The sequence below is a fragment of the Podarcis melisellensis genome (genome assembly GCF_964234715.1).
Source record: "Podarcis melisellensis genome assembly, chromosome: 2".
In the NCBI taxonomy this organism is placed as follows: Eukaryota; Metazoa; Chordata; class Lepidosauria; order Squamata; family Lacertidae; genus Podarcis; species Podarcis melisellensis.
Window position 1 is genome coordinate 7,427,103 of NC_138529.1, and position 26,060 is coordinate 7,453,162.

The 26,060-nt window shown below is 45.5% G+C and overlaps 1 protein-coding gene and 1 long non-coding RNA gene across 3 annotated transcripts; both read left to right on the forward strand.

Annotated features, from left to right (window-relative positions):
- The first annotated feature begins 6,203 nt into the window (after positions 1–6,203).
- Positions 6,204–25,284, forward strand: LOC309363043. The gene is made up of 2 exons (XR_014165188.1): positions 6,204–6,747; positions 21,301–25,284. It is a non-coding gene; the product is annotated as an uncharacterized lncRNA (long non-coding RNA).
- LOC309362908 (retinol dehydrogenase 7-like) lies at positions 9,714–25,284 on the forward strand. 2 transcript variants are annotated; one of them, XM_081898937.1, is made up of 5 exons: positions 9,714–10,155; positions 14,206–14,527; positions 15,265–15,523; positions 20,163–20,320; positions 20,617–25,284. In XM_081898937.1, the coding sequence occupies exons 2-5, from the start codon at positions 14,215–14,217 to the stop codon at positions 20,832–20,834; spliced, it is 948 nt and encodes a 315-aa protein (XP_081755063.1). In that variant the 5' UTR covers positions 9,714–10,155; positions 14,206–14,214; the 3' UTR covers positions 20,835–25,284. The 2 variants fall into 2 exon arrangements, with proteins under 2 accessions (XP_081755063.1, XP_081755062.1); XM_081898936.1 differs by lacking the exon at positions 9,714–10,155 and adding an exon at positions 14,014–14,101.
- Positions 25,285–26,060: the final 776 nt, after the last annotated feature.

A 26,060-nucleotide genomic window follows, 5' to 3' on the forward strand; every position in this document is an offset into this window, starting at 1 on the left:
TTTCAAAAGCTTTATTATTAGTGCTAAAACCTTTACACTGCAGAATGCCTCTATTCCATGTCTTGCTCACTCACTAGCAGAATCTGAGAGTGGGCGGTCCTTAAACTTTCCCCAGCAGAGTAGTTTCTTGACCCCCAGCCGACGCCTCCCCTCTCTGCACGAAAGCCTACTGTGCAAGGAAGGCTTGGGTAAATGGGGACCTCCCTCCTCTCCGCTTTGCTCAGGCAAGGTGTCCTGGCACTGCCTTGCCTCCTCCGAACCCTGCAGCTCCTCCCCACTAGAGGCATGGCTTCCTTCCTCCGCTGAGGAAGTGCTGCTTCCCACGATTTTTGGAGGCTCTCTGTAATCCATCTGCCTTTCCCCCGCTTTCTGAGCTGATGGCAGTTCCCTGACATCCACCTCCTCCTCAAGACCCCCCTCCTCGTTGGTAAGGTCTCTAACCGTCTCCTCCACTCGAGCGTTGGCAGGTGATGGAGGAAAACCCTGGAAAGAACAGTCATCATCCTCCGTGGATTCAAAAACTGTTCCCCATCCTCTCGGGTCCCTTCCAGCTGGTTGGACCTCCCACTCAGATTCTTCTCCCTCGGACAATTCCCAGACCGCGTACCCGCGGCCTTCCTCCTCCCCTGAAGATCGGAAACCTACGAAGTCCCCTTCATCGTCCGTGGGTCCAAACACCTCCTTCAAGAACCTCGCTTGGGGTTTAGGCTTATGTGGGAACAAAGCATGGAACTCCTCCACCCGATATTCTTCTGCGATGGATCCTGCGGGAACCCACGTGTTTTCTGAGCTGGGTTCTCCCTCCCAGGCCACCAAGTGCTCTCTCCACCTGGAATCGAGTATTTCCGTTGCTTCATTACAACGTTCCCTCTCCTCTGCATGTGGATGGGTGGACATCCCTCCCTCCCTCCCTGGGAAGCCCTGCCCCTCCCTGTAATGCGAAATCAGGGACCTATGGAACACCAGATGTATCCTCATGCTGTCTGGCAATTTCAGCCTGAACGTCACTGGGTTGACCTGCTGGATTACCTCAAAAGGCCCCAGCTATCTAGGCTGCACCCCCCCTTTTAAGGCAACCCCTGGGATGACAACCACACCCTGTCCCCCACCTGTATGACCTTCCCTGGCCTCTGGTGCCTGTCTGCCTGCCTTTTATAGACTTCTTTCGCCCTTTCCAAATTTAGCTGTAGTTATTGGTGCAGAACCTCCATCTCTTCTGCAAATTGCTCTGCAGCTGGCACACTCCATTCCTCCTCTCCATGCCCTGGGAAAGCCCTGGAATGACACCTATAGTTGGCCATAAAGGGGCTCATCCACGTGGACACATGTTCAGTGTTGTTATACGCAAACTCAGCTAGTGCTAATTTCTCCACCTAATCATTCTGCCTCTCACTGATGTAGCAGCATAGGCACTGCCACAATATGCTGTTTGCTCTCTCGGCCTGCCCATTGGTTTCTGGGTGCCTAGCTGTCGAGAAGCTCACCTCTACCTGCAGCAGGCTCATGAGTTTACGCCAGAACCGTGAGGTAAACTGTCTTCCGCGATCGGATATAACCCTCAGTGGAGTCCCATGCAGCCTAAAAATGTGATCCACGAACAGCCTGGCTGTCTCCTCGGCTGACACCGCATGGGAGCAGGTCACCGCTGTCTTTCCCCTTGACTTGGGCAGATCTGTCATAAAATCAATGGACACCACCTCCCAGGGCCTCCCTGGTGTTGGTAAGGGTTCCAGCAACCCCGCTGGTGCTGCTCTTTCCCCTTTGGCCCCCTGACACCTGTCACACCCTTGGACATATTCGCATACATCTTCCCTTACCTTGGGCCACCAGAACTGTCTGGTTACTAATAGCATGGTCTTATGCTGCCCAAAATGCCCGGCTGTGGGGTTGTCATGGAGCTGGGTTGTCACAGTCCCCCTTTGTAGTACAAGAGCCCTCCTTTTTCCTCGAAACCCCCATTTCCCCCTTTCCATATCGTGAGTTCCCTGATTTTTTTCTGAGCGAACTCATAGTGTCTGGTGAACCCCACCAGTTCCTCCTCCCCTGCCAGTGCTCTCCCAAATAACCATCGTTCTTCTTGGAACATTTGCCTGGCCACAGGTGGTCCTTCCCCTTCCATGTACTCAGGTTTCCTGGAAAGTGCGTCTGCTCTCACATTCTCACCCCCCCCCCCAGGGACGTATTGTATCTTAAAGTGATATTGTGAGAACGTCTCCGACCATCGGACATGTCTCTGGTTAAGCATGCACGCTGTCCGCCAGTATTCCAGGTTCTTGTGGTCCGTTTGGACCTGGATCTGGTGCTGCACCCCAATCAAAAAGTGTCTCCACTGCCTAAAGGCCACATAAATGGCCAGCAATTCTTTGTCATAAACAGTATAATTTTGCTCTGACTTGCTCAGTTTCTTGGAGAAAAATGCACAAGGCCTCCAGTCCTCCCCAGGTCCTTGTTGCAACAGCACTGCTCCAATGGCTTGGTCTGAAGCGTCCGTCTCCACCCTCAGAGGCTTCCCAGGATCCACATGCAGGAAGTGCTCCTCAGGTGCGAAGTCCTTTTTTAACCTTTCAAAGGACTGCTGCACTTCCTTGGGGCACGCAAACTTCTTGCCACTGAGACAATCAGTTATGGGTGCTGTCAAGTGTCCAAAGTTCTTGATGAACTTCCTGTAGAAGTTGCTGAAACCCAGGAACTGCTGCACATCCTTCTTGTTCTTGGGGCTCTTTCACTCCAGCACTGCTTTTACCTTCTACGGGTCCATGGCCAGCCCCTTGTCCGACAGTCGGTACCCCAGGAACTCGACCTCCCGAGCATGGAACTGGCATTTCTCCAGCTTGACCCACAACTGATGCTTCTTCAATCTCTCTAGCACCTGCCTGACCTCTTTCACATGCTGTGCTTCATTCTCTGAGATTAAAATGTCATCCAAAAAGGCCACTCAATTCTTGTACAGCAGGAGACCCAACATGTGGTGCATAAAGGCTTGAAAGCAGGCGCTGCCCCCTGTAATCCCAACGGCATGGCAAGATATTCAAATGCCCCCAGGGGCGTGAACATGGTCGTCTTCCATTCGTCTCCCACTCTCCCTCTAATCAGATTGCACGCCCCCCTGAGGTCCAGCTTGGTAAAAAAATTCTCCTGCCTAACACACGTCAAAACATCGTCAATTGGGGGCATGGGAAAGACTATGGGTTCTGCCATGGAATTAATGATCCGATAATCCGCGACTAAGCGGGGTTGGTTACTCCCCTTCTTGTCCACAAAGAATACTGGGCTTCCCCCTACAGCCTTGGATTTCCTTATAAAACCCCTCTTTAAGTTCTTGTCAATAAACTGCCTCAACTCTTGCATCTCTTGGTCAGACATTGAATACAGCTACCCCACCGGCAGCTTGGCCCCTGGGACCAGGTTGATTTGGCAGTCGTAGGGCCTGGGGGGCAGCTTGTCAGCCTTTCTCTTGCTGAACACCTCCTCATATTGCGGTGGAACGTGCCTCTTCTCCTCCAGAGTCACCCCAGCAACCCTGGCCATAGTCATTCTTGGTTCCTCCCCCCCCCCGGCAATGTTCCAAGCAGTGAGCCGACCCAAAGGTGAGGGATTGTTGATGCCACAACACCACTGGGTCATGGAGTGCCAACCAACTCATTCCCAGAATAATGGGGGGTCCTGCCAGTGTGGCCACGTGAAAGGCAATGGTTTCCGCGTGCCTAGAAACCCTCATCGGGGGTGTCTGGTGTGTCTCTCTCTCCCCCCCATACCTCTCTGCCATCAATGGTGATCACTTGCAAGGGGAAATCTAGTGGCAACAGGTGTAGTTGGTGCTCCAGAGTGAAGTCTCTGCTGAAAAAATTGCAAGAAGAACCAGAATCAAGAAGAGCGTGGACTTCTACTGGGTGCCCATTAGGAAGTTCCAGACCACTTCAGCTGCTATGTCTGCCTTGGGAGGGTCTGGTTGGGGCTCTTCTACTGGTTGCTCGCCTGGCTGCTGCCCCTGTTGGTCTGCAGCCAGATTCTTTCGTTTCCCTGCACCTTTGCACCCTCCTCCTCTTTGCCTGCTGCCCCCATCATGCCTTGCCAGGCTTTTTTTCTGGGGACAGACCTTCGCGAAATGTCCAGGGCGCTGACAGATGAAACACTTTTTGGCAGTTTTCCAGTCCCTCCCCTCTTTCTTCCTGAGCTCGCTGGCGTTTGAAAACTCTTGCGCATGGGCTCCATCAATTCCCATTGGCTCAGCTGCTGGCAGATTGTGGGAAGTCCCTGTTGGCATCTCAGGAATGCGGCCGCCATGGAAACGCTCCCCTCTGGCTTCCTGCCTTTCCTGAGCATGCGCCTCCTGCTGTACCCCAATGGCCAATGCTGCTTTACTTAACTCATCCATGGAATTTGGGCGGGGGGCTCTGGATAATTCATCTTTTACCTTGAGATTCAAACCTGCCTCAAACAGAGCTTGCAGGGGATCAGAATCTAGGTCCCAGCCTAGCTTGTGCACTAGCATCGCAAAACGCGACCCGTAGCTCCTGATGGTCAGAGACCCCTGCTTGAAGCTCAGCATCTCCCTTCATGTCACACTCCCCTCCGCCTCGCTGGAGAACATAGCATCCATCGCCTGATAAAAGGTCTTTCAAAGCATCGTTCCCCACTGCTATGAGCAGTCTAATCCATTCGCGAGCACACCCCTCAAGGTGTCCAATTACGAAAGCAACTTTCTCCCGGTCACTAGCAAACTCCCCTTCTTGCAATTCCAAGGCATATTGTATCTCTGTTTCAAACGCATTGTAATCTTGGGGCTTTCCTCCAAACTTATTTTTTCCTCAAGGGAATAAAGTTTGTGAGGAAAGCAACCAAGGCACCCGAAGTTCCCCTCCTGCTGCAGCTCCGAGCGCCCCGGGAGCACGCTTGCTGGAGGAACCGTAGCTGGGAAACATCTTTGCACCCATGTCTCTTCCTTTTGCACCCCTTTGCCATGTAACCTGCATGTAACCCAACCAAGTGGCAGTCGCCACCTGTAGGCGGGGTTCTTCCTTTCTCTTCGGTTGGAGGAACCCAGTTGCAACTACCTCGCTTTGTCTCTTTGGTTGCCAATTCCCGGCTTTTCCGACCGCATTCTGAACCTTGTAATTTCTTTTTACAACACTTCAATTCAAATTGGGGTTGGATTTCAGTTTCCTGGAGGGATGGGAATCTAGATTGGAGCAGCAAGGCTATTGAAATCAGTGGGCTTTCTTCAATGCAAGTGGGGGCTCAGATTTCACTTTAGTAAAGGAGAAACCCTTGGCTGCTGCTATATAAAATAAGGGTCTGGAGCCCAGGAAAATGGTTCCTTTCTTTTCCTTTCCTAAAAATGACCTGCCTTGTCCCCACAACAAGTGGAATGGGCAGAGTGTGGGAATGTTCAGGGTGGCAGAAGACAATATATTTTTTATTAATATCCTTCCTAACTTGCACTATTGGGACGCAGGTGGAGCTGTGGTCTAAACCACAGAGCCTAGGGCTTGCCGATCGGAAGGTCAGTGGTTCGAATCCCCGCGACGGGGTGAGCTCCTGTTTCTCAGTCCCTGCTCCTACCAGCCTAGCAGTTCGATAGCACGTCAAAGTGCAAGTAGATAAATAGGTACGGCTCCGGTGAGAAGGTAAACGGTGTTTCTGTGTGCTGCTCTGGTTTTGCCAGAACCGCTCCGGTGAGAAGGTAAACGGTGTTTCTGTGCACTGCTCTGGTTTAGTCATGCTGGCCAGATGACCCAGAAAAACTGTCTGCGGACAAATGTCAGCTCCTTCAGCCAGTAAAGCAAGAGGAGCGCCGCAACCCCAGAGTCGTTTGCTACTGGACTTAACTGTCAAGGGTCCTTTACCTTTTAACTTGTGCTAGCAAGTTCCTTTACTTAGCAGAGTTTACATTCCCCTTCTCACGCACAGCAGAAATCTGGTTGCAATTCAGTCTCCCTCAGGTTGAATGGTATGTTCCTGGAAAGATCCCATTTTAAATCCCTCCTAAAAGAATAAAGACACCACAGTCTTATTCATAAGCAATAAAAAGAAACTTTACTCAAGATCAGGCAGAGCACTATAAGAGAGATTACTTGGGGGACTGCTTGGCTGGCAGCCAGTTCATTCCATGAAGTTCGCTGGATGAAAAGAAAATGGAAAAAAGAGAGAGTGGCAGCATGCATTGGCCCTTTACAAGGTCTTGAAAGGTCACGCCCACCCACTAGTCACATGCAAGGAAGGATATTCCGGGCCAGCCAGGAGGAACAGGAAGTTTCGACTGGCTGGACCAAACATTCTCTGCATGTCCACGCTAGCAAAACAAGGAATGTTGTACTTGACTGATCTCAGTGGATTGCATCCCACACAGAGGTACCAGAGGTTACAGATAGTTTTCTTTTACTATATGTGATTGGCTGATGCAGCTTAGACTCAAAACTTTGCTACCCATTTATCTAGGAATAAGCCCCATTGAACTCAGTGCAACCTACTGTAAGACTGAGGGGCTAGACACTTTCTGCCACACCTTTACCTTACTCTCCAGCCAAGGGGTCTTGAAGGAGTTATAAGTGGTGTAAAAAGATAAAACATCTTCTTTCATTCCCCACTTATCTGGTTCTAAGGAGGTTTATTTGGAATCATTCTTGCAAAGTTTGGAATTGACTTAGAACCAGCTGTAAAGAACCAAACAGGAACTCTTCACTTTAGTCACCTTTCCCCACAAAAATCCTGGGAACTGTAGTTTAAGGATGCTAGGGGTAACCTGTAGTTTCTTGGAGCGGAGGAAAGATGTGCTCCCCACAAACCAATTGGAACGCATATTCAATTAAAGCTGTTTATAATCTAAACTATCAGTAAGCTTTGTGCGAGTAAGGCAGGTAATCTGGGGGCCAACAGCCTCCACAACATTCCTCTGTTTCAGCAATTGCCGGGACATGTCTGCAGTACACAAACTCAGGCAACTTTATTTTTTATTTTTTTAAAAATAATATTTATTGAAGTTACAAAAAAGAAAAAAGAAAAAAAGAAAAGAAAAATTACAAAATACAGAAAAATAAAAGCAGTTAAAAACAAATCAATCTTTCCATATCTTGTCTTTCATTTACTTGTTTCCCTGACCTCCTCACACCTCCCTTTTTTGTATTCTAGTTCAATTTGTTATTTCAGCAAATCCTTTCCGTTTTTGCTTTTATCTTAATAATTCATCTTAATATATTGTAGCTTTACATTCTCACCTGTTAATCCATTTTTACATACCCCTTTGTAACATTACTGCTAAAACCACATAACTTCATTCCAGCATCCTTCTAACATTCCTTAATTTTACAGTGTTTCTGTAAATAGTCTTTAAATTTCTTCCAATCTTCTTCTACCAACTCTTCTCCCTGGTCTCGGATTCTGCCAGTCATTTCCGCCAGTTCCATGTACTCCATCACCTTCATCTGCCATTCTTCCCGGGTGGGTAAATCTTGTGTCTTCCAATACTTTGCGATGAGTATTCTTGCTGCTGTTGTAGCATACATAAAAAAGTTCTATCCTTCTTTAGCACCAATTGGCCGACCATGCCCAGGAGAAAGGCCTCTGGTTTCTTCAGGAAGGTATATTTAAATACCTTTTTCATTTCGTTATAGATCATCTCCTACTTGGGCACGTCCACCAAAGGTGAAAGAATGTACCTTCAGTTTCTTTACATTTCCAGCATTTATTATCAGGCAAATGCTATATTTTTGTAAGCTTGACTGGTGTCATGTACCACCTGTATATCATTTTCATTATATTCTCTCTTAAGGCATTACATGCCATAAATTTCATACCTGTGGTCCATAACTGTTCCCAGTCAGCCAACATAATGTTATGTCCAACATCTTGTGCCAATTTAATCATAGCAGATTTCACCGTTTCATCCTGAGTGTTCTATTTCAACAGCAAGTTATACATTCTTGACAGAATCTTAGTTTTGGGATCTAACAATTCTGGAGGCCAACAGGCAGTCCCAACATTCCTCTGTTTCAGCAATTGCCAGGACATGTCTGCAGTATACAAACTCAGGCAACTTTAGACCCAAAGCCGCAGGGCTAAGCAGCAAAATGTGAGTTTATAAAACTTGAAGGAGCAGCGCATGGGTGTTGCATGAGCACTGGTGTCATCAGTTTATCAACCTGGTGGTCTTTCCGTGGGGCCTAGACATCGCCCCCCACTTCCCCCCTCAACATGAATTTTCTGCTTATCCTTCCCCCTTCCTTGAAACATACCTAGATCTGTGCTAAGCAAAAAGAACAGTGATCTTCACCACTCCTTTCAGTTCTGAATGGTTTCAGCACTCCAAATTATTGACACCCACACTATGTTAATATACTCTTGTATTATTCTTATTCATATTTTATTATTATTTATATACCACCCTATACCCAGGGGTCTCAGAGTGGTTCACAGAATAAAACAATACAAAACCACAAGAGACCCAATGACAATAAGACAACAGACCAATAGCTCCCCCCAGCTCATTTTAAAAGTGCATAGGATGTAAATCAGATCAGCCAAACGCCTGGTTGAAAAGGAATGTTTTTGCCTGGCACCTAAAGATGTATAATGGAGGAATGAACTTTTCTGGGGAGCGCAGTCCGCAGACGGCGAGCCACAGCAGAGAAGGCCCTGTTCTCATGTTGCCACCCTCTGAACCTCTTGAGGAGGGGCACACAAAGGGGGGCCTCGGAAGATGATCTCAGGGTCCGGGTAGGTTCATGTTGTTGTAAACAAAATAAATCTGCCCTTTCCCCCTTATGGGGTATGACGGACCCTTGTAGAGTCCTTACATAGGTTCCCTATTGGTAGGAGAAAATAACAGAGGCCAACCAGAGAATATTGAGAAGCAAAGCAGCTAGTAAACCTGATCTTTATTGATCTGTTGCAACAGGGTGCTCCCCTCACATGCAGGAAAGGAGGAGGACCTCGAACAATGGTGCGCAAGGCCTTATATAGACATTTTAAATTCCCTGGCCTGGAGCTCAAGACCACCCCTCCATACTTCATACATACATCACAGAAGGGGTCTAACCCAAGACCACCCCCCACAAACATCATACCTACATCACAGAAAACATAGTCTATAAATTTTTTTTTGAATGTTCTTGTTTTTCCTGCCTGTCAGGTTATCTGATAATGCCTTATCTGATTGCCTTTCCTGGTAGTCTGTCATCCCCTCCTTTGAGATGGTAATTACTAAATTCCTGTAACAAGGAAGGGTTTTTTTCACCTCCTCCCTCCTTACAGAGAAACATTTGGTCGACTTGGGAGTCAAAATGATTTCAGGACTGTCTTCCTGTGCTGCTTCAGACATGTGGTTTATATATTTATGTACGTGTTTGCTTGGTACATTTATGAACATTTATTATATATCTAAGACCTTAAAATTCTTATTACAATGTGGAAAGAGGCAGTCCTTTAGGTGTTGCGGTCCTGAGCTATTATATCATTTTAACAGCTTGGGAAGTGTATTTTAAGGGTGCTGGGAATTGTAGCTCAGTGGACATAATTCTAGTCTATCATTCTGGACTTGCTTTTTATTGACAGGACCAAGGTGGAGGGCAGTTCCTCAGGCTGCCCACAGCTGGGTCCCCTTCAACTGCGCCTCAGGTTTTGAACATTTTGGAAGCCAAACGGGTTTCTGGAAGATATTTCATTCGCGAACCGAGGTACCACTGTATTAGAATTCATGCACCAAAGCAAGCTGGCCGGGTCCAGCCTCTAGGTGAAATGTAATTTTGCAAGCACTCTGCCCATCTTTCTATCAGCAGAAGGGATGTGCTTCTGCAAGAAAGATAACCTCAACCCCAGGCTTTCTTCCTGCTCTAGACAAATGATTTATTTGCTCTATCCATACATGAACAGAACACAGGGGAAAGGGGCTGAATGTGTGCCACGGAGCTCTGCAATGGGAGGGAGTTGGTGTGTTTCTTTCACCAACACATTCCCCAGTTAGTTTAAAGAAGGCAGTTAAATTTCACCACCTAATTGGGTTAAACCAATCCTTGCCAGGAGGGAGGAGCTCCCTTTGCAGCCAGTGGAGTATGAAAAACAGCAACAGGCAGATAAGGAACAACTGTAAATCGGAGAAGGAAGCATTGCTTTTCCTGCCGCAGAACTGAAGCTGAGAGCCTTTCCTCTAACCAGCTGCAGGTCTGTCTCTTCCCTTTTCAATTATACATGATAGTAACACACCACTAAGATGTGCTCATAACAACTTTATTTTAAGCTAATATTCAGTAGGTGACACTTTTCTCAATCTTCAGGCTGGGGGAGGGGGGGAAGCTTCACTTCCTGAATTTCTTCTTTCTTTGCACCCCTTAAAGGCCCAGAAACATTTCCAGAAAAAGTTCAGGACCTTAAAAGGTACAAGATCAACCCCGGTCTCATATTTCTTCCCATTTATTACTCAGAAGGCTATAAGAATTTAGCACTTAGTAAAAACACAGCATCAAAAAGATTGGTGTCCATCAGCTACAAAATATCTAGTGACATTTGATGGGAACAGTTTGTTCCTACAAAACAAGCCTGGGAATTAGACCTTGGAATAATTACGCTGCCTCTATGTTCTGTTTTAATTAAGAGTGGAGAAAACACTTTTAAGCTCTTACACCGACGGCATCTAACACCACAAACATGTAATCACATTTATTTGTCTTCATCTGCACTTTCTTGGAGGGGTTTTAGTATTGTTGGCCCCTGTTCCACCTGTGGTGCACCTGTGAGAAAATAAGGCGTTTCTGCATCAATAAATTAGTCTCATTACATGACAAAGCAGTTTCATGTGTTGTGCAACTGGCTCTGTTTCTCATGAACATTGAAAGAACTTGCAACCTAAGAAACTAATCACATTCCATCTTGTGGTGGCCTTGCAGCTTTTAACATGGATTTGGAAGAAATTGGATCAGTTGCAACTTGTATTCTGGAGACAGAAAATATGGACCATTGTGTCCTACTTGAGCAAACGGGGTAATTTGTTATTGATGAGGGGGGTTTTGTAAGATGTATTTTCTGAAACTCAGTAAAACTTCATTATTATCTTTGAAGAGGAAATCAGTTATGACCTGCGAGGTGCTGTTAACGGAAAAATCCAAGGGCTCCCTTGGACAAAAACAAAGACACCAACCAGGATTACTTGCAGCAAAACAGCAGCCTGTAGGCTTGATCTTTATTGAACTGTTGCAACAGGGTGCTCCCCTCACTTGCAGGAGAGAGGAAGGACCCAGAAAAATGGTGTGCAAGGCCTTATAAAGACTTTTGAAATTGCCACCCTGTAGATGAAGACCCCGCGCCACCTGCGTCCAGGGGACGCAGGTGGCGCTGTGGGTTAAAGCCTCAGCACCTAGGACTTGCCGATCGAAAGGTCGGCGGTTCGAATCCCTGCGGCGGGGTGCGCTCCCGCTGCTCGGTCCCAGCGCCTGCCAACCTAGCAGTTCGAAAGCACCTCCGGGTGCAAGTAGATAAATAGGGACCGCTTACCAGCAGGAAGGTAAACGGCGTTTCCGTGTGCAGCTCTGGCTCGCCAGAGCAGCGATGTCATGCTGGTCACGTGACCCGGAAGTGTCTCCGGACAGCGCTGGCCCCTGGCCTCTTAAGTGAGATGGGCGCACAACCCCAGAGTCTGTCAAGACTGGCCCGTACGGGCAGGGGTACCTTTACCTTTACCTTTAGATGAAGACCACCCCCAGAAACATCATACATACATCACAGAAGGGGTGTAACCCAAGACCACCCCTCAGATACATCACACCTACATAACAGAAAGGAGGGGTTGAGGGAGGAGTTGTGGTGGTAACCTGAGTGTCCTGTCACCTGGCTGGTTCCCCCTTTTCCCCTCCCCATGAGTACTTTCCAGGTGACAGAGGGGAGTTTGCAGTTTCCTGCCCCCAGAGGGAAAAGCTGATTATTGCCCTTTGTTCCAGTCCGTGCTAAATCCACTCCCATATGCAAGTTCTTTGTGATCTTGATGGTCTTCTGTCTAGGACCATCAGGGTTGGCATAGCAACTGGGCAGGGCTCCTGTGTATGTGCTGAAGGGATTATGGCTGGCCTGTATCAAACCTTCCCCATTTTGTAGTCCTTCCTTCATGAGTGCAAATTCGATTTATGGTTGATTTTCTATGAATTTATAACAGAAGCATAGCGTATGTAGTGTGTGAGTGTGAGTGTGTGTGAAGTTTGTACAAACTGAATGATTGGCGGGGGTGGGGGTGGGGTGGGGTTCCTGAGACAGTGCTAACTCTGAGCTCTCTTTCTTTCTGAGTTGATCCAGTGATTGCAGGGTTCACTAGTTAATAAGTCACTGTCAGTCAACAGAGCAAGGAGTCCCTCCCATTTGTTTCCAGCATCTGGTATTCTGAAATATGCTTTGTCTTGTGTTGCGAAGTCACACTGCCTGGGCTAGTGACATGGAGAGGTCATAGTGCTACTAACACAGCAGTTTGACTCGATCCCTGGAGACATATTCCACACAAATGGATGCCAACAATAATAGTTAAGTAACTACGTCATTTTGCAACAGCAGAAAGTTAGACAAATAACATAATATTTGATAGAAGGTGACCTTGCACCTGAACAGAAACAGTACTGAATGTGAAAAGTACAGAACAGGAAATAAAGTTATGCCTTCTTACATCCCTGCATGCAAGTCATTAGGGACGTAAGCTCTGATCAGCTTGTTAGGGTGTGTTGGCAAAATTTGCACTCGATACTCTAGTCTATATAATAAAAATACCTTTATTGTCATTGTACAACCTGTTGTACAATGAAATTAAACAAGCCTCCACCCCAAAAACACACAGTCTCGTTGCACTCTGTGTGCTTATTGAACAACACACCACCTTGCAAGTCATTTTTGTTATGTTATTTTCCATTCAACAGCCTAACAGCCCATGGATAAAAGCTAGTTTTTAGAACAGGGGTCAGCAAACTTTTTCGGCAAGGGGACGGTCCACTGCCCCTCAGACCTTGTGGGGGGACGGACTATATTTTGGGGAAAAATGAACAAATTCCTATGCCCCCCCCAAAAAACCCAGAGATGCATTTTAAATAAAAGGACACATTCTACTCATTCTGAGTCCTGGACCGTCCGCGGGCTGGATTTAGAAGGCGATTGGGCCGCACCCGGCCCACGGGCCTCAGGTTGCCTACCCCTGTTTTAGCCAGTTGGTACAGCTGATTATACTTCTATAATCAGAGGTGATGGCTGGGGTGTGAGTCATCCCTGAGAATTTTTCTCGCTCTCCTAAGGCAACGATCCCTTGCAATGTCATCTAGTGGACTCAAGGGACAGCTCATGAAATCATGTGCTGTATTCACCACCCTCTGTAGAGACTTTCTGTTCATCTCTGGGTTCTCGTTCCCATCCTAACCATAAATCTCTGATCTCCTTTGAAAACTTAATAAAAACCCAGCATCAAAAACACTGGTGCACATCATCTGCAAAATACTTAGTGAAACTCAGTTGGGAGAGTTTGATCACACAAAACAAATCGGGGATCGGACCTTGAACAAATACAGTATGTGGCGCATTAATGACAAAATAAGGCATATGACCTGTTGCCTGCTAATGCCAATATTTGAGCTAATATTTGAGCTAATGCACAATATTTGAACTCAGTGTTGCTTATGTATATGGAGGTGAAAGGTAAAGGTAAAGGACCCCTGGACAGTTAAGTCCAGTCAAAGGCGACTGTGGGGTTGCGGCACTCATCTCGTTTTCAGACCGAGGGAGCTGGCGTTTTGTCACAGACAGTTTTGTGGGTCATGTGGCCAGCATGACTGAACCGCTACTGGTGCACGGAGGACTGTGATGAGTGCCAGAGCACACAGAAATGCCGCTTACCTTCCTGCCGCAGCAGTACCTATTTATCTACTGGTGCTGACATGCTTTCGAACCACCAGGTTGGCAGGAACTGGGACAGAGCAACAGGAGCTCACCCCATTGCACGTATTTGAACCACCAATGTTTTGATCAGCAGGCCCAAGAGGCTCAGTGGTTTAAACCACAGCACCACCCACTTCTTTGCTTCATGCAAAAATTCTCCTTCCCCTCCACAACACTGCGAGGAAGGCTAAATTGAGTGGTGGCATCATAAAAGGTCTTCCAGTGAACTTCTTGGTGGAGCAGGAATTAGAAATATCTTCCTCCAAGTCCTGCCGGGGTGTGTATGCATCCTAATGCTTGAATTCTTTTTCCCTGCAGGTTTCAGCCATGTGGCTCTACCTGGCTGCCCTGCTGGGGCTTTACTTCCTTCGCCGATGGTACAAGGAGAGACAGACGGTGGATAACCTGACCGAGAAATATGTCTTCATCACGGGGTGTGACTCTGGCTTTGGAAACCTACTTGCCAGGCAGCTGGATGCCCAGGGCCTGCGGGTGCTGGCAGGCTGTCTCACGCAGAAAGGGGCAGAGCAGCTGGGCAAGGCCACCTCAGAGCGCTTGAAAACCACCATTCTGGATGTGAGCAGCACAGAGAGTGTGGCGGCCGCGATGGAGTGGGTGAAAGGGTGCACTGGGAACAGAGGTGAATCTCTACCTTCCTTGTGGTGCCTCTGTGCTATTGGTGGGACCAGCACGGGATTTACGTATAGGCTAAACAAGCTATAGCTTAGGGCCCCACTCTGTTGGGGGCCACAAAAATATAAAGGAAAACAACAACTGGATGTACATTTCCAAAATATAAGATAAAAAACAAATAAAATAAAACCTACACACAGCAACAGTGTTTTGGGTTGTGTAGGCTCCTATGATGTAAGTAATGGGCCTCGCCTGCTAGCCTGTTCTCTAAAATATCACTGGTTTGCTCATATCTATATCAATTACTTTGATAAAATACATATTTTGTTATGTGCAAATGGCTTTAGATACCTATTAGGTCCATAAATTACCATATAGCATACATTCAACACACAAAAACAGCTACTATTTGTTGTTGACAAAGGACGGCAGGACATATAAAGGGCCCCATTACCTCCAGTAGCTTAGGGCCTCATCAAACCTAAATCCAGCCCTGGGTGGGACCAGGGATTAGAATTGCCTCTCTGTATTCATTTGTAGGCCACTTCCCCCACATAATTGTACCCAAAGTGGCTCAAAACATGTGAACTGAAGAATAGGGATAACAATTCAGAAAAAATAGTATTAGGAAGAATTCCATAAGTAAACACAAACAATCTATGCATGTGATTAGCTTATTTCCAACTTTATTGAGCTCTGCTAAGGTTGCCTAAGAGAATGAACATTCCTTCTTTCTTCACACAGGGCTCTGGGGCTTGGTGAACAATGCAGGCATAGGGATCCCAGCAGCTCCCAACGAATGGCTGACCAAAGATGACTTTGCAAAGGTGATCAATGTCAACCTTTTGGGGATGATTGATGTGACGCTACACATGGTGCCCCTGGTGAGGAGAGCCAGAGGGAGGGTGGTCAACGTGTGCAGTACGATGGGACGACTGGCCTGTTTTGGAGGTGGTTACTGCCCATCCAAGTTTGGTGTGGAAGCCTTCTCTGACAGCCTGAGGTAAAAACAAGCTCTGTAGTTTCTTCTTTTGCAACATGCAACCTCCAGATGGGTCATTCCATATCAAGTGATCCAACTTTTTCTCCCCATGGCACCCAGTTATCTTCATATTTTGTGCATTTGTTGATTGAACAAAACTAAGTTTATATCTGAATTTTAAATTTTTTATCTCATCCCATTTTTTAGTTATGAGGGTTTGAAATTTGAAAAAATTGACAATTTTGGCCTCGCCAGACTACACAAAAACCTTAAAAGCTCAGACCAGAATTGAGATACGTCAAAAGCGAAAACATCAATCTCTTCAGAACTGCTTGGGATTTAATATGATATATGATGAATTTAGTTTAACATTAAAATTTAAGTTATAAAATTTATTTTTTAAAAAAAACCAATTTTAAAATATTTAAAATATTATTGGGTTCTAATTAGGATAGATGGGTCTTCTGTTATGTTCTGGAAAATATAACAGAATAAACAAAATTTCAAACTATATTAATTATCAGTTACTTCAGGCATTTCTTTAGAAAGTCATTCAATTAAAAGGTGTTTGAAAAGCTAACCAGGCTTTTCTTTTAAACGTGTGTTACAAAGCTGAGTGATAGCTTGCTATTGCATGATAGAATTAATGCTTTGAAAGAATTCTTGTTAGTACTTCATTTCATGAGCATTACAACAAAATACATATCAAACAAAATTATGTAAAAATTAGGGTTTTTGAATATGCAAGCCTTAGATAGGATGTGTCAGGGAACTGCCATCAGAGCCAGAGGCGGAGGGAAGGCTCCGGAGGGATGCCGGAGAGGGTCCCAGCAGGCAGAGAGGCAGCCCATCTGCTGGGGAAGGAAATCAGCGTAACACCAGGGGTGAAGGGGGGCAGATGGGGGAATCGGAGAGGAGGCTCCAGGACTCTTCACCGGAGACCAGCGGAGAGAGCACGGGTGCTCCGCTGCCCACACCCTCCCTGCGCAGAAGACTTCCGCGCAGGGAGAGTAGGAGGAGACTTGGCGTCAAAGAACTTCTTTGCTGGAAGAAGTTCAAGAAATGCCCACTGACGGATTCTGCCAGCGACTGAAACAGCCACGAAGTGAAGGGCTGTCCAGACAGAAAGGGTTCAACCAGGTAACCTAGCCAGGAGTGGCGGCAACTTACGCACGAGCAACCCCTAGAACCTATAACCATTACAGGATGTGTGGCTCCCAGTCCACTTTTGCTGTCCATGCTCTAGATCAGGGGTCGGCAAGGTTTACTTAGCCTGGGTCGGTTCACTCAAGCAGAGATCCCTCCGTAGGCTGGGTCACGAGTGCGTGAGTGCGTGCCCATGAGTTCCAGCATCTGTGCAGACGTGATTTCTGGTGCCGCGGGAGCGAGTGCCCGTGCCACACAGAGCACGGGGACTCACCGAGCAGGCAGCTCAGTTCGTGGGTGGCTCGTGGGCTGGTTAAACGACCCCCGTGGGCCGCTTGTGGCCCATGGGCCTTAGGTTGCCGACCCTTGCTCTAGATGGTTTTGTCTAGGTCCTAGGCCAACCTGCCTGGCGGTGTTGCTGGTGTCACTTAGGAGAATACGATACAATATCTTTATTGTCATTGCCACATACAGAACAATGAAATTGAAAATCTACATAAGACATTCAACCCCCCCCCCTAAAAACTCTGAAACCCCATTTTAAAATACAATATACTCCTATAAAGACTCCTTATACTGTGTTTAAAACCAGAATTGCATTTGGGTAGAAACTGTTTCTCAGGCGGCTAGTCTTGATCTTTATAACCCTATACAGTGGTATCTCAGGTTAAGTACTTAATTCGTTCCGGAGGTCCGTACTTAACCTGAAACTGTTCTTAACTGTTCTGAAACTGCCGCACCGCCGGAGCACAATTTCTGTTCTCATCCTGAAGCAAAGTTCTTAACCTGAAGCATTATTTCTGGGTTAGCGGAGTCTGTAATCTGAAGCGTATGTAACCTGAGGTACCACTGTACCTTCTTCCAGAAGGCAGAAGCTGAAAGAGATCTTTTCTGGGGTGAGTACTATCCTGCGCTATTTCTGTCGCTTTCTTATGGCACCTGACAGCATAGATTTGATCTAAGGTGGGATGAGTGCACCCAATTATTCTCTGCAGTGAATGAATGAATAGACTTTATTTGCGTAGCCGACAGGCCATAGCATCAAAGGACAAACACTGACAAAAATACATTACGAATATAGTTACCATAAAATCTTATGACCTCTTAAAACCCTAGGTAGAAGCTGGATTATCATTCATCCATGAACCTTTGTCCCATGGGCGGCAGCCTTTTCTCTGATAGATTGTTCCAGGTCGGTTAAGTGAATAGACCAGCCAAATTGAAAGATTATAAATATAAATATAACCTCGGAGGGATGGTCTGGACAGGTAGAAAGATAATAATAACCAGATGCAGATAAATTAATAATCTCAGTACTTAAAACTTGGCAGAGGTAATAAAATAATAATAATAAAACGTAAAGATAATAATAATAAGATCCTAGGCGAGGAATCTGGGTGACGACACTAATGTCATTCAGATAGCAGCTCTCAGTCTCATTGCTCTCTCGATAAATTTCGCTGTTCTGGTCGGCTAGGAGTGAGAACAATTTGGCTTCACAAGAGCGGCCCGGGATGGCAGATAGGAGCGGTGTGATGGTCTCGTCGCTGAGATCTTTATATAGGGAGCAAGACAAGAGAACGTGTGACAGTCTCTACGTAGCCAGCTCCACAGGGGCAGAGCCGGTTCTCGAATGAAATTTTTTGATATCTACCTTCAAGAACAGCTGAGGGTAACATATTTAGTCTGGCCAGTGTAAAGGCCCGTCTGAGTTTTGGAATGGTTAAGGTAGACAAATAAGGTGCCCGAAAATCAAAGTGGGAGGGGGGCAGATAAGCGTACCAAGCACTAAATTTCTTAATATAGGCCAGATTATTCTGCTGCTCAATATCCTTCATGCACTGGTCAATAAAGGTTTTTGCCTTGGGGAGAGACCCATTTTCAGGAGACGCTGTGCTTGGAGGCCACATGTAAGTAGTTTTTGATGCACAACTTTGGACCACCGACTTCTATGAGCATCTCGTGCTACTAGAGGTAGTAGTCCGGATGGGTTTAAATTTAAGCGAAGCCAATAGTTGAATGTTCTTAACCAGGTCCGGGATTTGACGGGATTTGATGGCCAGTCTTCTCTGCAGTCTTTACAACCCTGGACAGCATTGTTTTTTCCCTGGCCGTGCAGCTCCCAAACCACACACACAGACCATAAGTTAATACACACTCAATAGTACAATGGTAGAATGCCATCAACAGGTCCTTTGAGAAATTGTTTTTCTGGAGGATTCTCAGCAAAGGCCTTTGAGAATAGAAGAGCCCAATGTGATTTGTAAAAAAGTTGATTATGGTGTTTAAAATGTGCATATTTCAGCTATTTATATACCACTTAATTATCAAAGTGTCGACTTGCTGAATTGATGGCATTAAGATCAAAAGTCTGCATGGCCCCTTTTCCTGGTTGCATGCCCTGTAACCTTCTTCCGCACAAGCAGTGCTATTTTTCTAGAAAAAGAGGTGCTCAAACTCACCATGAACACCTCCCTCATTCTCTCAGAATGGCAATGGCACCAGAGAGGTGCTGGAACTGAGTTCCTGTGAGTTCTCCCTGAAATAAAGCCCTACAAACAAGGGAGTTTGGGAGAAACCCATGGCTGCTCCTTTTTAATATATATATAAAGAAGGTCTGAGGAGGGATGCAGGTGGTGCTGTGGTTTAAACCACAGAGCCTAGGACTTGCCGATCAGAAGGTTAGTGGTTCAAATCCCCACGACGGGGTGAGCTCCCATTGCTTGGTCCCTGCTCCTGCCAACCTAGCAGTTTGAAAGCACGTCAAAGTGCAAGTAGATAAATAGGTACCGCTCCGGCGGGAAGGTAAACGGTGTTTCCGTGTGCTGCTCTGGTTCGCCAGAAGCAGTTTAGTCATGCCGGCCACATGACCCAGAAGCTGTGCACCGGCTCCCTCGGCCAGTAAAGTGAGATGAGCACTGCAACCCCAGAGTCGGCCATGACTGGACCTAATGGTCAGGGGTCCCTTTACCTTTAAAGAGGGTCTGAAGCCAACACAATGGTTCCAAACAAAAAGGAGTTTGAAGCACCAGCATTCTGATGGCTGCCTCTTAATGCAACTGATATTGTATCATATACAGTGGCACCTCAGGTTACATATGCTTCAGGTTACATACACTCCGGATTACAGACTCCGCTAACCCAGAAATAGTGCTTCAGGTTAAGAACTTTGCTTCAGGATGAGAACAGAAATTGTGTTCCGGCAGTGCTGCGGCAGCAGGAGGCCCCTTTAGCTAAAGTGGTGCTTCAGGTTAAGAGCAGTTTCAGGTTAAGAACGAATTAAGTACTTAACCTGAGGTACCACTGTACAACCATTGCTGTGGGGTTTAGTTGCTGGGCAGAGCAGGGCCAGGTTCATGCAAGAGGGCAAAAGATAGGGGACTACACTTCTCTTCTTTTCTCTCTTCTTTTCAAAAAGAAAGGTGTCCCTTTCCATGAATCCAAAAACATGACCTGCAATATTACTGTGGCTCAGTAACAAATGATAGTTCTTTACTTTTCTTCCCCAATTCAGGAGAGAGCTCCATCCTTTTGGAGTCCGAGTCAGCATAATTGAACCTGGTGGTTTCAAAACACCTATTTGCACAAAACTAGTAGAGTATTTTCAGACTGTATGGAGCCGGGTACCTTCTGACATCAGAGACACTTATGGGCAGCAGTACTTTGAGCAATGTGAGTAGAGATGGGGGAGGAAATCAGTTCGATTTGCATTTTAATGCAGACTTATCTCGTTTACAGTTGAAGAAACAATAAGCAAACTGACAAACAGCTTTCCTTCTGAATTTGCACTCGCCAAAATTTCACAGTGCAGTCTGGAAGCACCTGAAGGTTCTTTTCTTTGGCATCCAAGATAGTTCCAGATGTTCCTCCTTTGATTTAGCTATCATAGAGAGAATGCTCAGAAGATTAAATTTGCCTCCTGTGTTGCTGCAGATTCAACTTTTCATTTGTTTGTTTCTCTCACACAGCTTGCAAATCGTTCCAAGAACTCCTTGATGGTTGCAGCGACAACCTTCACCTGGTCACCGACTGCATAGAACATGCCCTGACATCCTGCTCTCCTCGCACTCGCTACTCTCCAGGCTGGGATGCAAAGCTCTTCTACCTTCCTGTCTCTTACTTGCCAACCACCATTGCAGACTATGTGTTGACCCGCTCTGGGCCCAAACCAGCACAAGCTGTGTAGATGATTGTGAAGAACAACATTACAGGTGGCCAAACAATCTAAGGATGGAACATTGAATCTTTTAGGATCCTATTGAGATGCAGGCTTAGTAATCAGTAGCTGTAAAGAGAAGTGGTTTTATTTTTCTTTGATTCTCTACTATTGGCTGATCTAGGAATAAGCCCCATTGAACGCAGTGAAACTTACTGTAAGTCTGAGTGGACATGCATTGTATCCTTATACAGTGGTACCTCGGGTTAAGTACTTAATTCATTCCGGAGGTCCGTTCTTAACCTGAAACTGTTCTTAACCTGAAGCACCACTTTAGCTAATGGGGCCTCCCGCTGCTGCTGCACCACCGGAGCACGATTTCTGTTCTCATCCTGAAGCAAAGTTCTTAGCCTGAGGTACTGTTTCTGGGTTAGCGGAGTCTGTAACCTGAAGCGTCTGTAACCTGAAGCGTATGTAACCCGGGGTACCATTGTAGTTCCTTGGAGTGAGGGAAAGATGTGCTCCCCACAAACCACCTGGAATGAATGCCCAAGTAAAGCTGGTTATGATCTGAATTATGTGTAAGCTCTGTGCAGATAAATTAGGTCACCTGGAGGCCAACAGGCAGTCCCAACATTCCTCTGTTTCATCAATTGCCGGGACATGTCTGCAGTACACAAACTCAGGCAACCTTAGACCCAAAGCCGCAGGGCTAAGCAGCAAAATGTGAGTATATAAAACTTGAAGGAGCAGCGCATGGGTGTTGCATGAGCACTGGTGTCATCAGTTTATCAACCTGGTGGTCTTTCCATGGGGCCTAGACATCCCCTCACCCCCTGCTGTTCCCCCCTCAACATGAATCTTCTGGTTATCCTTCCCCCTTACTTGAAACATACCTAGATCTGTACTAAGCTGGAAGACAAGTGATCTTCACCACTCCTTTCAGTTCTGAATGGTTTCAGCACTCCATTGGGCACCAATTCCACTGTCCATTAATTGACACCCACACTGTGTGTTTGAAAGGCACCCTGGGAAGTATATTTTAAGGGTGCTGGAAATTGTAGCTCTGTGAAGCCAGCTCTCTTAGCAAACCCCAGTTTCCGAAACTCTTCACAAGAAGCCATGGCTATTTAGAGGGCTCTAAATGTATTCTGTGGGTGTAGTGTATGTTAATGGGTTTATATTATTGCTGTTATAGGATAAAGAATAATTGTTTTGTTTGTTAGACTTCATCATGATGGCCCATTTGCTTCTTGTCCCCTGAGGTAGAACCAACATTCTGGTACAGGTGTGGAAACCTGTCTTTCCTTTGCCTCCAGTCGCCTTACCTTTATTTGGAGTGTTGAGGTCTAGGGCACCAAAATTTCCCATCCCCACAATGGCCTTTAGAAATGATTGCTCTGTTGAGACACCAGCAGATTCTATTTATCATTTTCACAAGACCCTGGCAGCACACCAGTTCTTTCAGCTTCCTGCCAGTAAATGTTTGCCCACGACTCATTTAGTGTTGGGCCATTCATTCCAGGAAGAAGTCTTAGAAAGAGTGGCTGATAGGATTAATATGTGCAATTACAACTTTTTGGAGAATTACAGCTTTGGGCTGTAATGACAGCCAAGCCAACCTAAATAAATGGAAGCGCTTTATGTAACTTACTGGATCAGCTGATTGGAAGCAGAATGAAAGTCGTAAAAAAAAATGGGGACACAATTTTGAACTGCCGTAGACGGGCATTCAGGTTTTAAGAAGCGCATTATGTTTCTAATGAATCTTTCCAGATCCAGCAAGAGGGGGAGCATTCATATCTATTATTTCCATCTGAAATCACTGTAAAACATTGCATAAGAAAATGGAAGCATGCACAAATATATAAAATTGCAGGGAAAGAAAATAGGAAAACCAGACACATAAATAGATAAAACCACTTTCTAGCTACTTTTCCCTCATCCGAAACAGAATGCTCATTACATTTTTGCAGGCGCAGGAGGATTGTAGACTAGCTTGTGTGCTGTCTGCCTTTTGTTACTTGACACAAAACACAATAATAATATATTTCTGGAGTTACCACATCTTGTAGGCTTGGGAGCTCTTCTGGTAAGTAGCTGGAATAGTGGATGGATCTGAGGTGGAAAGACCTGGGCTTGGTTCCTCCACCTGATTTGCTTTGCTTTGTTGTATTTCTGTGCCTCCTTTCATTCAAATGAATCTCAAAGAGGTTTACAAACCATAAATAACAGTAACTTAATGAAACACAATATCACAAATACTTAGCTATGAAGTGTTCAGGGGTGAACTTGCACCTATTCCTAACACAAAGATAATGGATGATAAATCCATTCCATGATATTCCCTCTTAGGACGCTATTCTATTTTTTTTGGTACCTTGGAAAGCTCCCGAGTTACCACAATAACCTTCACCCCACTCTGGTATTGGTGGTGTGGTTTTGCTTGCAGAAGCATGAATTGAATCTATAAGAATCTATAAGAAAGAATGATATGGTATGCACTGTATCACATAATGATAATAGGGATGCGGGTGGCACTGTGGATAAACCACAGAGCCCAGGGCTTGCCGATCAGAAGGTCGGCAGTTCAAATCCCCATGACGGGGCGAGCTCCCGTTGCTCGGTCCCTGCTCCTGCCAACCTAGCCAACCGAAAGCATGTCAAAGTGAAAGTAGATAAATAGGTACCGCTCCGGCGGGAAGGTAAACGGTGTTTCCGTGCGCTGCTCTGGTCATGCTGGCCACATGGCCCGGAAGCTGTACGCCGTCTCCCTCGGCCAATAAAGCGAGATGAGCTCCGCAACCCCAGAGTCAGCCACGACTGGACCTAATGGTCAGGGGTCCCTTTACCTTTACCTTAATGATAATAGGGGGAAAAACCTGTAGCCCCAGCCTCTACCCCTCTTTCTTCAACCACACTGGTTTAGCACTCCCATTTTTCGCCATGCCACACCTTTTCTTTAAATAAACAGAAGTGATCTCATACTGTATATATTCTTGCAAAGAAGCTGGTAAAATGTGGGCTGGATGAGATAACTGTTAGGTAGATTTGTATCTGGTTGACTGACCAAGCCCAAAGAGTACTCATCAATGGTTCCACATCATCCTGGAAAAAAGTGACCAGTGGGGTGCCACAGGGTTCTGTCCTGGGCCCGTTGTTCAATGTCTTTATAAATGACTTGGAAGAAGGGATTGAGGTGATGCTAATCAAATTTGCAGATGACACCAAACTGGGATGGGTAGCTAATGCCGCAGAAGACAGCATTCAAGATGACCTTAAGAGACTGGAGCATAGGGCCAAGACTAACAAAATGAATTTCAGTAGGGACAAATGTTAGTTTTGGTCCTATGCTACCCCTTCCAGTTTGGTGTCATCTGCAAATTTGATGCACCAACATAATAAGATGGGGGACACCTAGGTTGCTAGAAGGACATGCCAAAAGGATTTAGGGTTCTTGGTAGACCACAAGCTTAATATGAGTCAATGGTAGTATGCAGCAGCAAAAAAAGCTCATATTATTCTATCCTGCGTCAACAGAAGTCTAGTGTCCTGATCAAGAGAAGTAGGACTCCTGATCTATTCTGCTTTGGTCAGACCACACCTGGAGTCCTGGGCACCACAATTTAAGAAGGACATTGACAAGCTGAAACGTGTGTAGAGGAGGGCAACCAAGATGATAAAGGGTCTGGAAGCCAAGTCTTATGAGGAATGGTTGAGGAAATTGGGTATGTTTAACCTGGATAAGAGGAGACTGAGAGGAGATATGATAGCCATACATCAGGTTACAAACACTTCGGGTTACAGACTCCGAAAGTAGTACCTTGGATTAAGAACTTTACCTCAGGATGAGAATAGAAATCGCTCGGCGGCAGTGGAGGCCCCATTAGCTAAAGTGGTACCTCAGGTTAAGAATGGTTTCAGGTTAAGAACGGACCTCGGGAACGAATTAAGTTTGTAACCAGAGGTACCACTGTATTCAAATATCTAAAAGGCTGTCACATGGAAGATGGAACAAGCTTGTTATCTCCTGCTCTGGAGGCTTGGACCTGAACCAATACTTCAGTCATCAGCAATAACTTTTCTGACAATAAAAGCTGTTTGACAGTGGAATGGTCTCCCTTGGGAGGTGATGGACTCTCCTTCCTTGGAGGTTTTTAAGCAGAGGTGTGATGGCCATCTGCCTTATATGATCTAGTTGAGACTCCTATAATTCTGCGATTTTATGTGAAGTATCACTGAACATGTTCAGAGTGCCTTTCCTTCAGCACACCAGATGAATGAGCACAGGAATGGATGATACATTTTCCTAAAAGCTAAACAGAAAACACACACTTTTGGGGGTATGCTGTGTTAGTCAGTAAACAGCCTAAAATATTTTAAATGGGTAAAATGTCCACATTAAGAACCTATTGAATATGCATGCTTACTGTTGTTTAAATCAATATATTTTTATTAAAGATTTCTTAGTTTACAAAAATACGTGCATTGTCTCTTTTTTCAAGTGGTGTTTTCCACAGATCAGTTTCATTTGTTGTGAGGCATTAGTGTTATAATAATAATAATAATAATAATAATAATAATAATAATAATAAATTTATTTATACCCCGCCCTTCCCATTTCAAAAACTGGGCTCAGGGTGGCTAACAACAAATTTAAAACACTCAATTGTAAAAGCAGCATAAAATACAGTATAAAAACATGAATAACAATAAAATTCAAAGTTCAGAAATCAATTTGGGGAAAATCCATCTAATAAGCATTATTAGATGGATTATTAGATAATCCCCAGGGCTAGCTGGCTGAATTTGTCCTACTTGGGCCAGTGAGGGGGCCAGGGGAGAATTAGCTGTGGGGTCTCAGAGTGGGTAATCGTCATAAAAAGGGGGGAGGGGAAGAGAAGGGAAATAAAATATCATCATATTTTATTAATTTTCCATACAAACATATAATCATTCCACATTACAGTTTCTATTAAACTTTTCAATTTTTGACTACCTTCGGCTTTTCTGCCAATCATTCGTATTTAATTTCTTTAAGTACACATTTCCAAATTTTTATATTGCCTTTATGTCTTCCCCCTTCTTTTATTTTACTTTTTTACAATATTTCTTAATTTTTAATTCAGCCTGATATTTTATTTCCCTTCACAAAATTGATAAGGGAAATAAAATATCAGGCTGAATTCAAATTAAAGGCCAGGCAGAATAACTCTGTCTTACAGGCCCAACAGAAGGAAATTAAATCCTGCAGGG

What these genes read in the sequence shown, in the direction of transcription:
- LOC309362908 (XM_081898937.1), top strand. Translation starts at nt 14,215, where the DNA reads ATGTGGCTCTACCTGGCTGCCCTGCTGGGGCTTTACTTCCTTCGCCGA. An exon ending in GCCTTCTCTGACAGCCTGAG is followed by an intron (nt 15,524 to 20,162) that starts GTAAAAACAAGC and finishes TCCCCAATTCAG; the next exon opens with GAGAGAGCTCCATCCTTTTG. An exon ending in GCAGCAGTACTTTGAGCAAT is followed by an intron (nt 20,321 to 20,616) that starts GTGAGTAGAGAT and finishes TCTCTCACACAG; the next exon opens with CTTGCAAATCGTTCCAAGAA.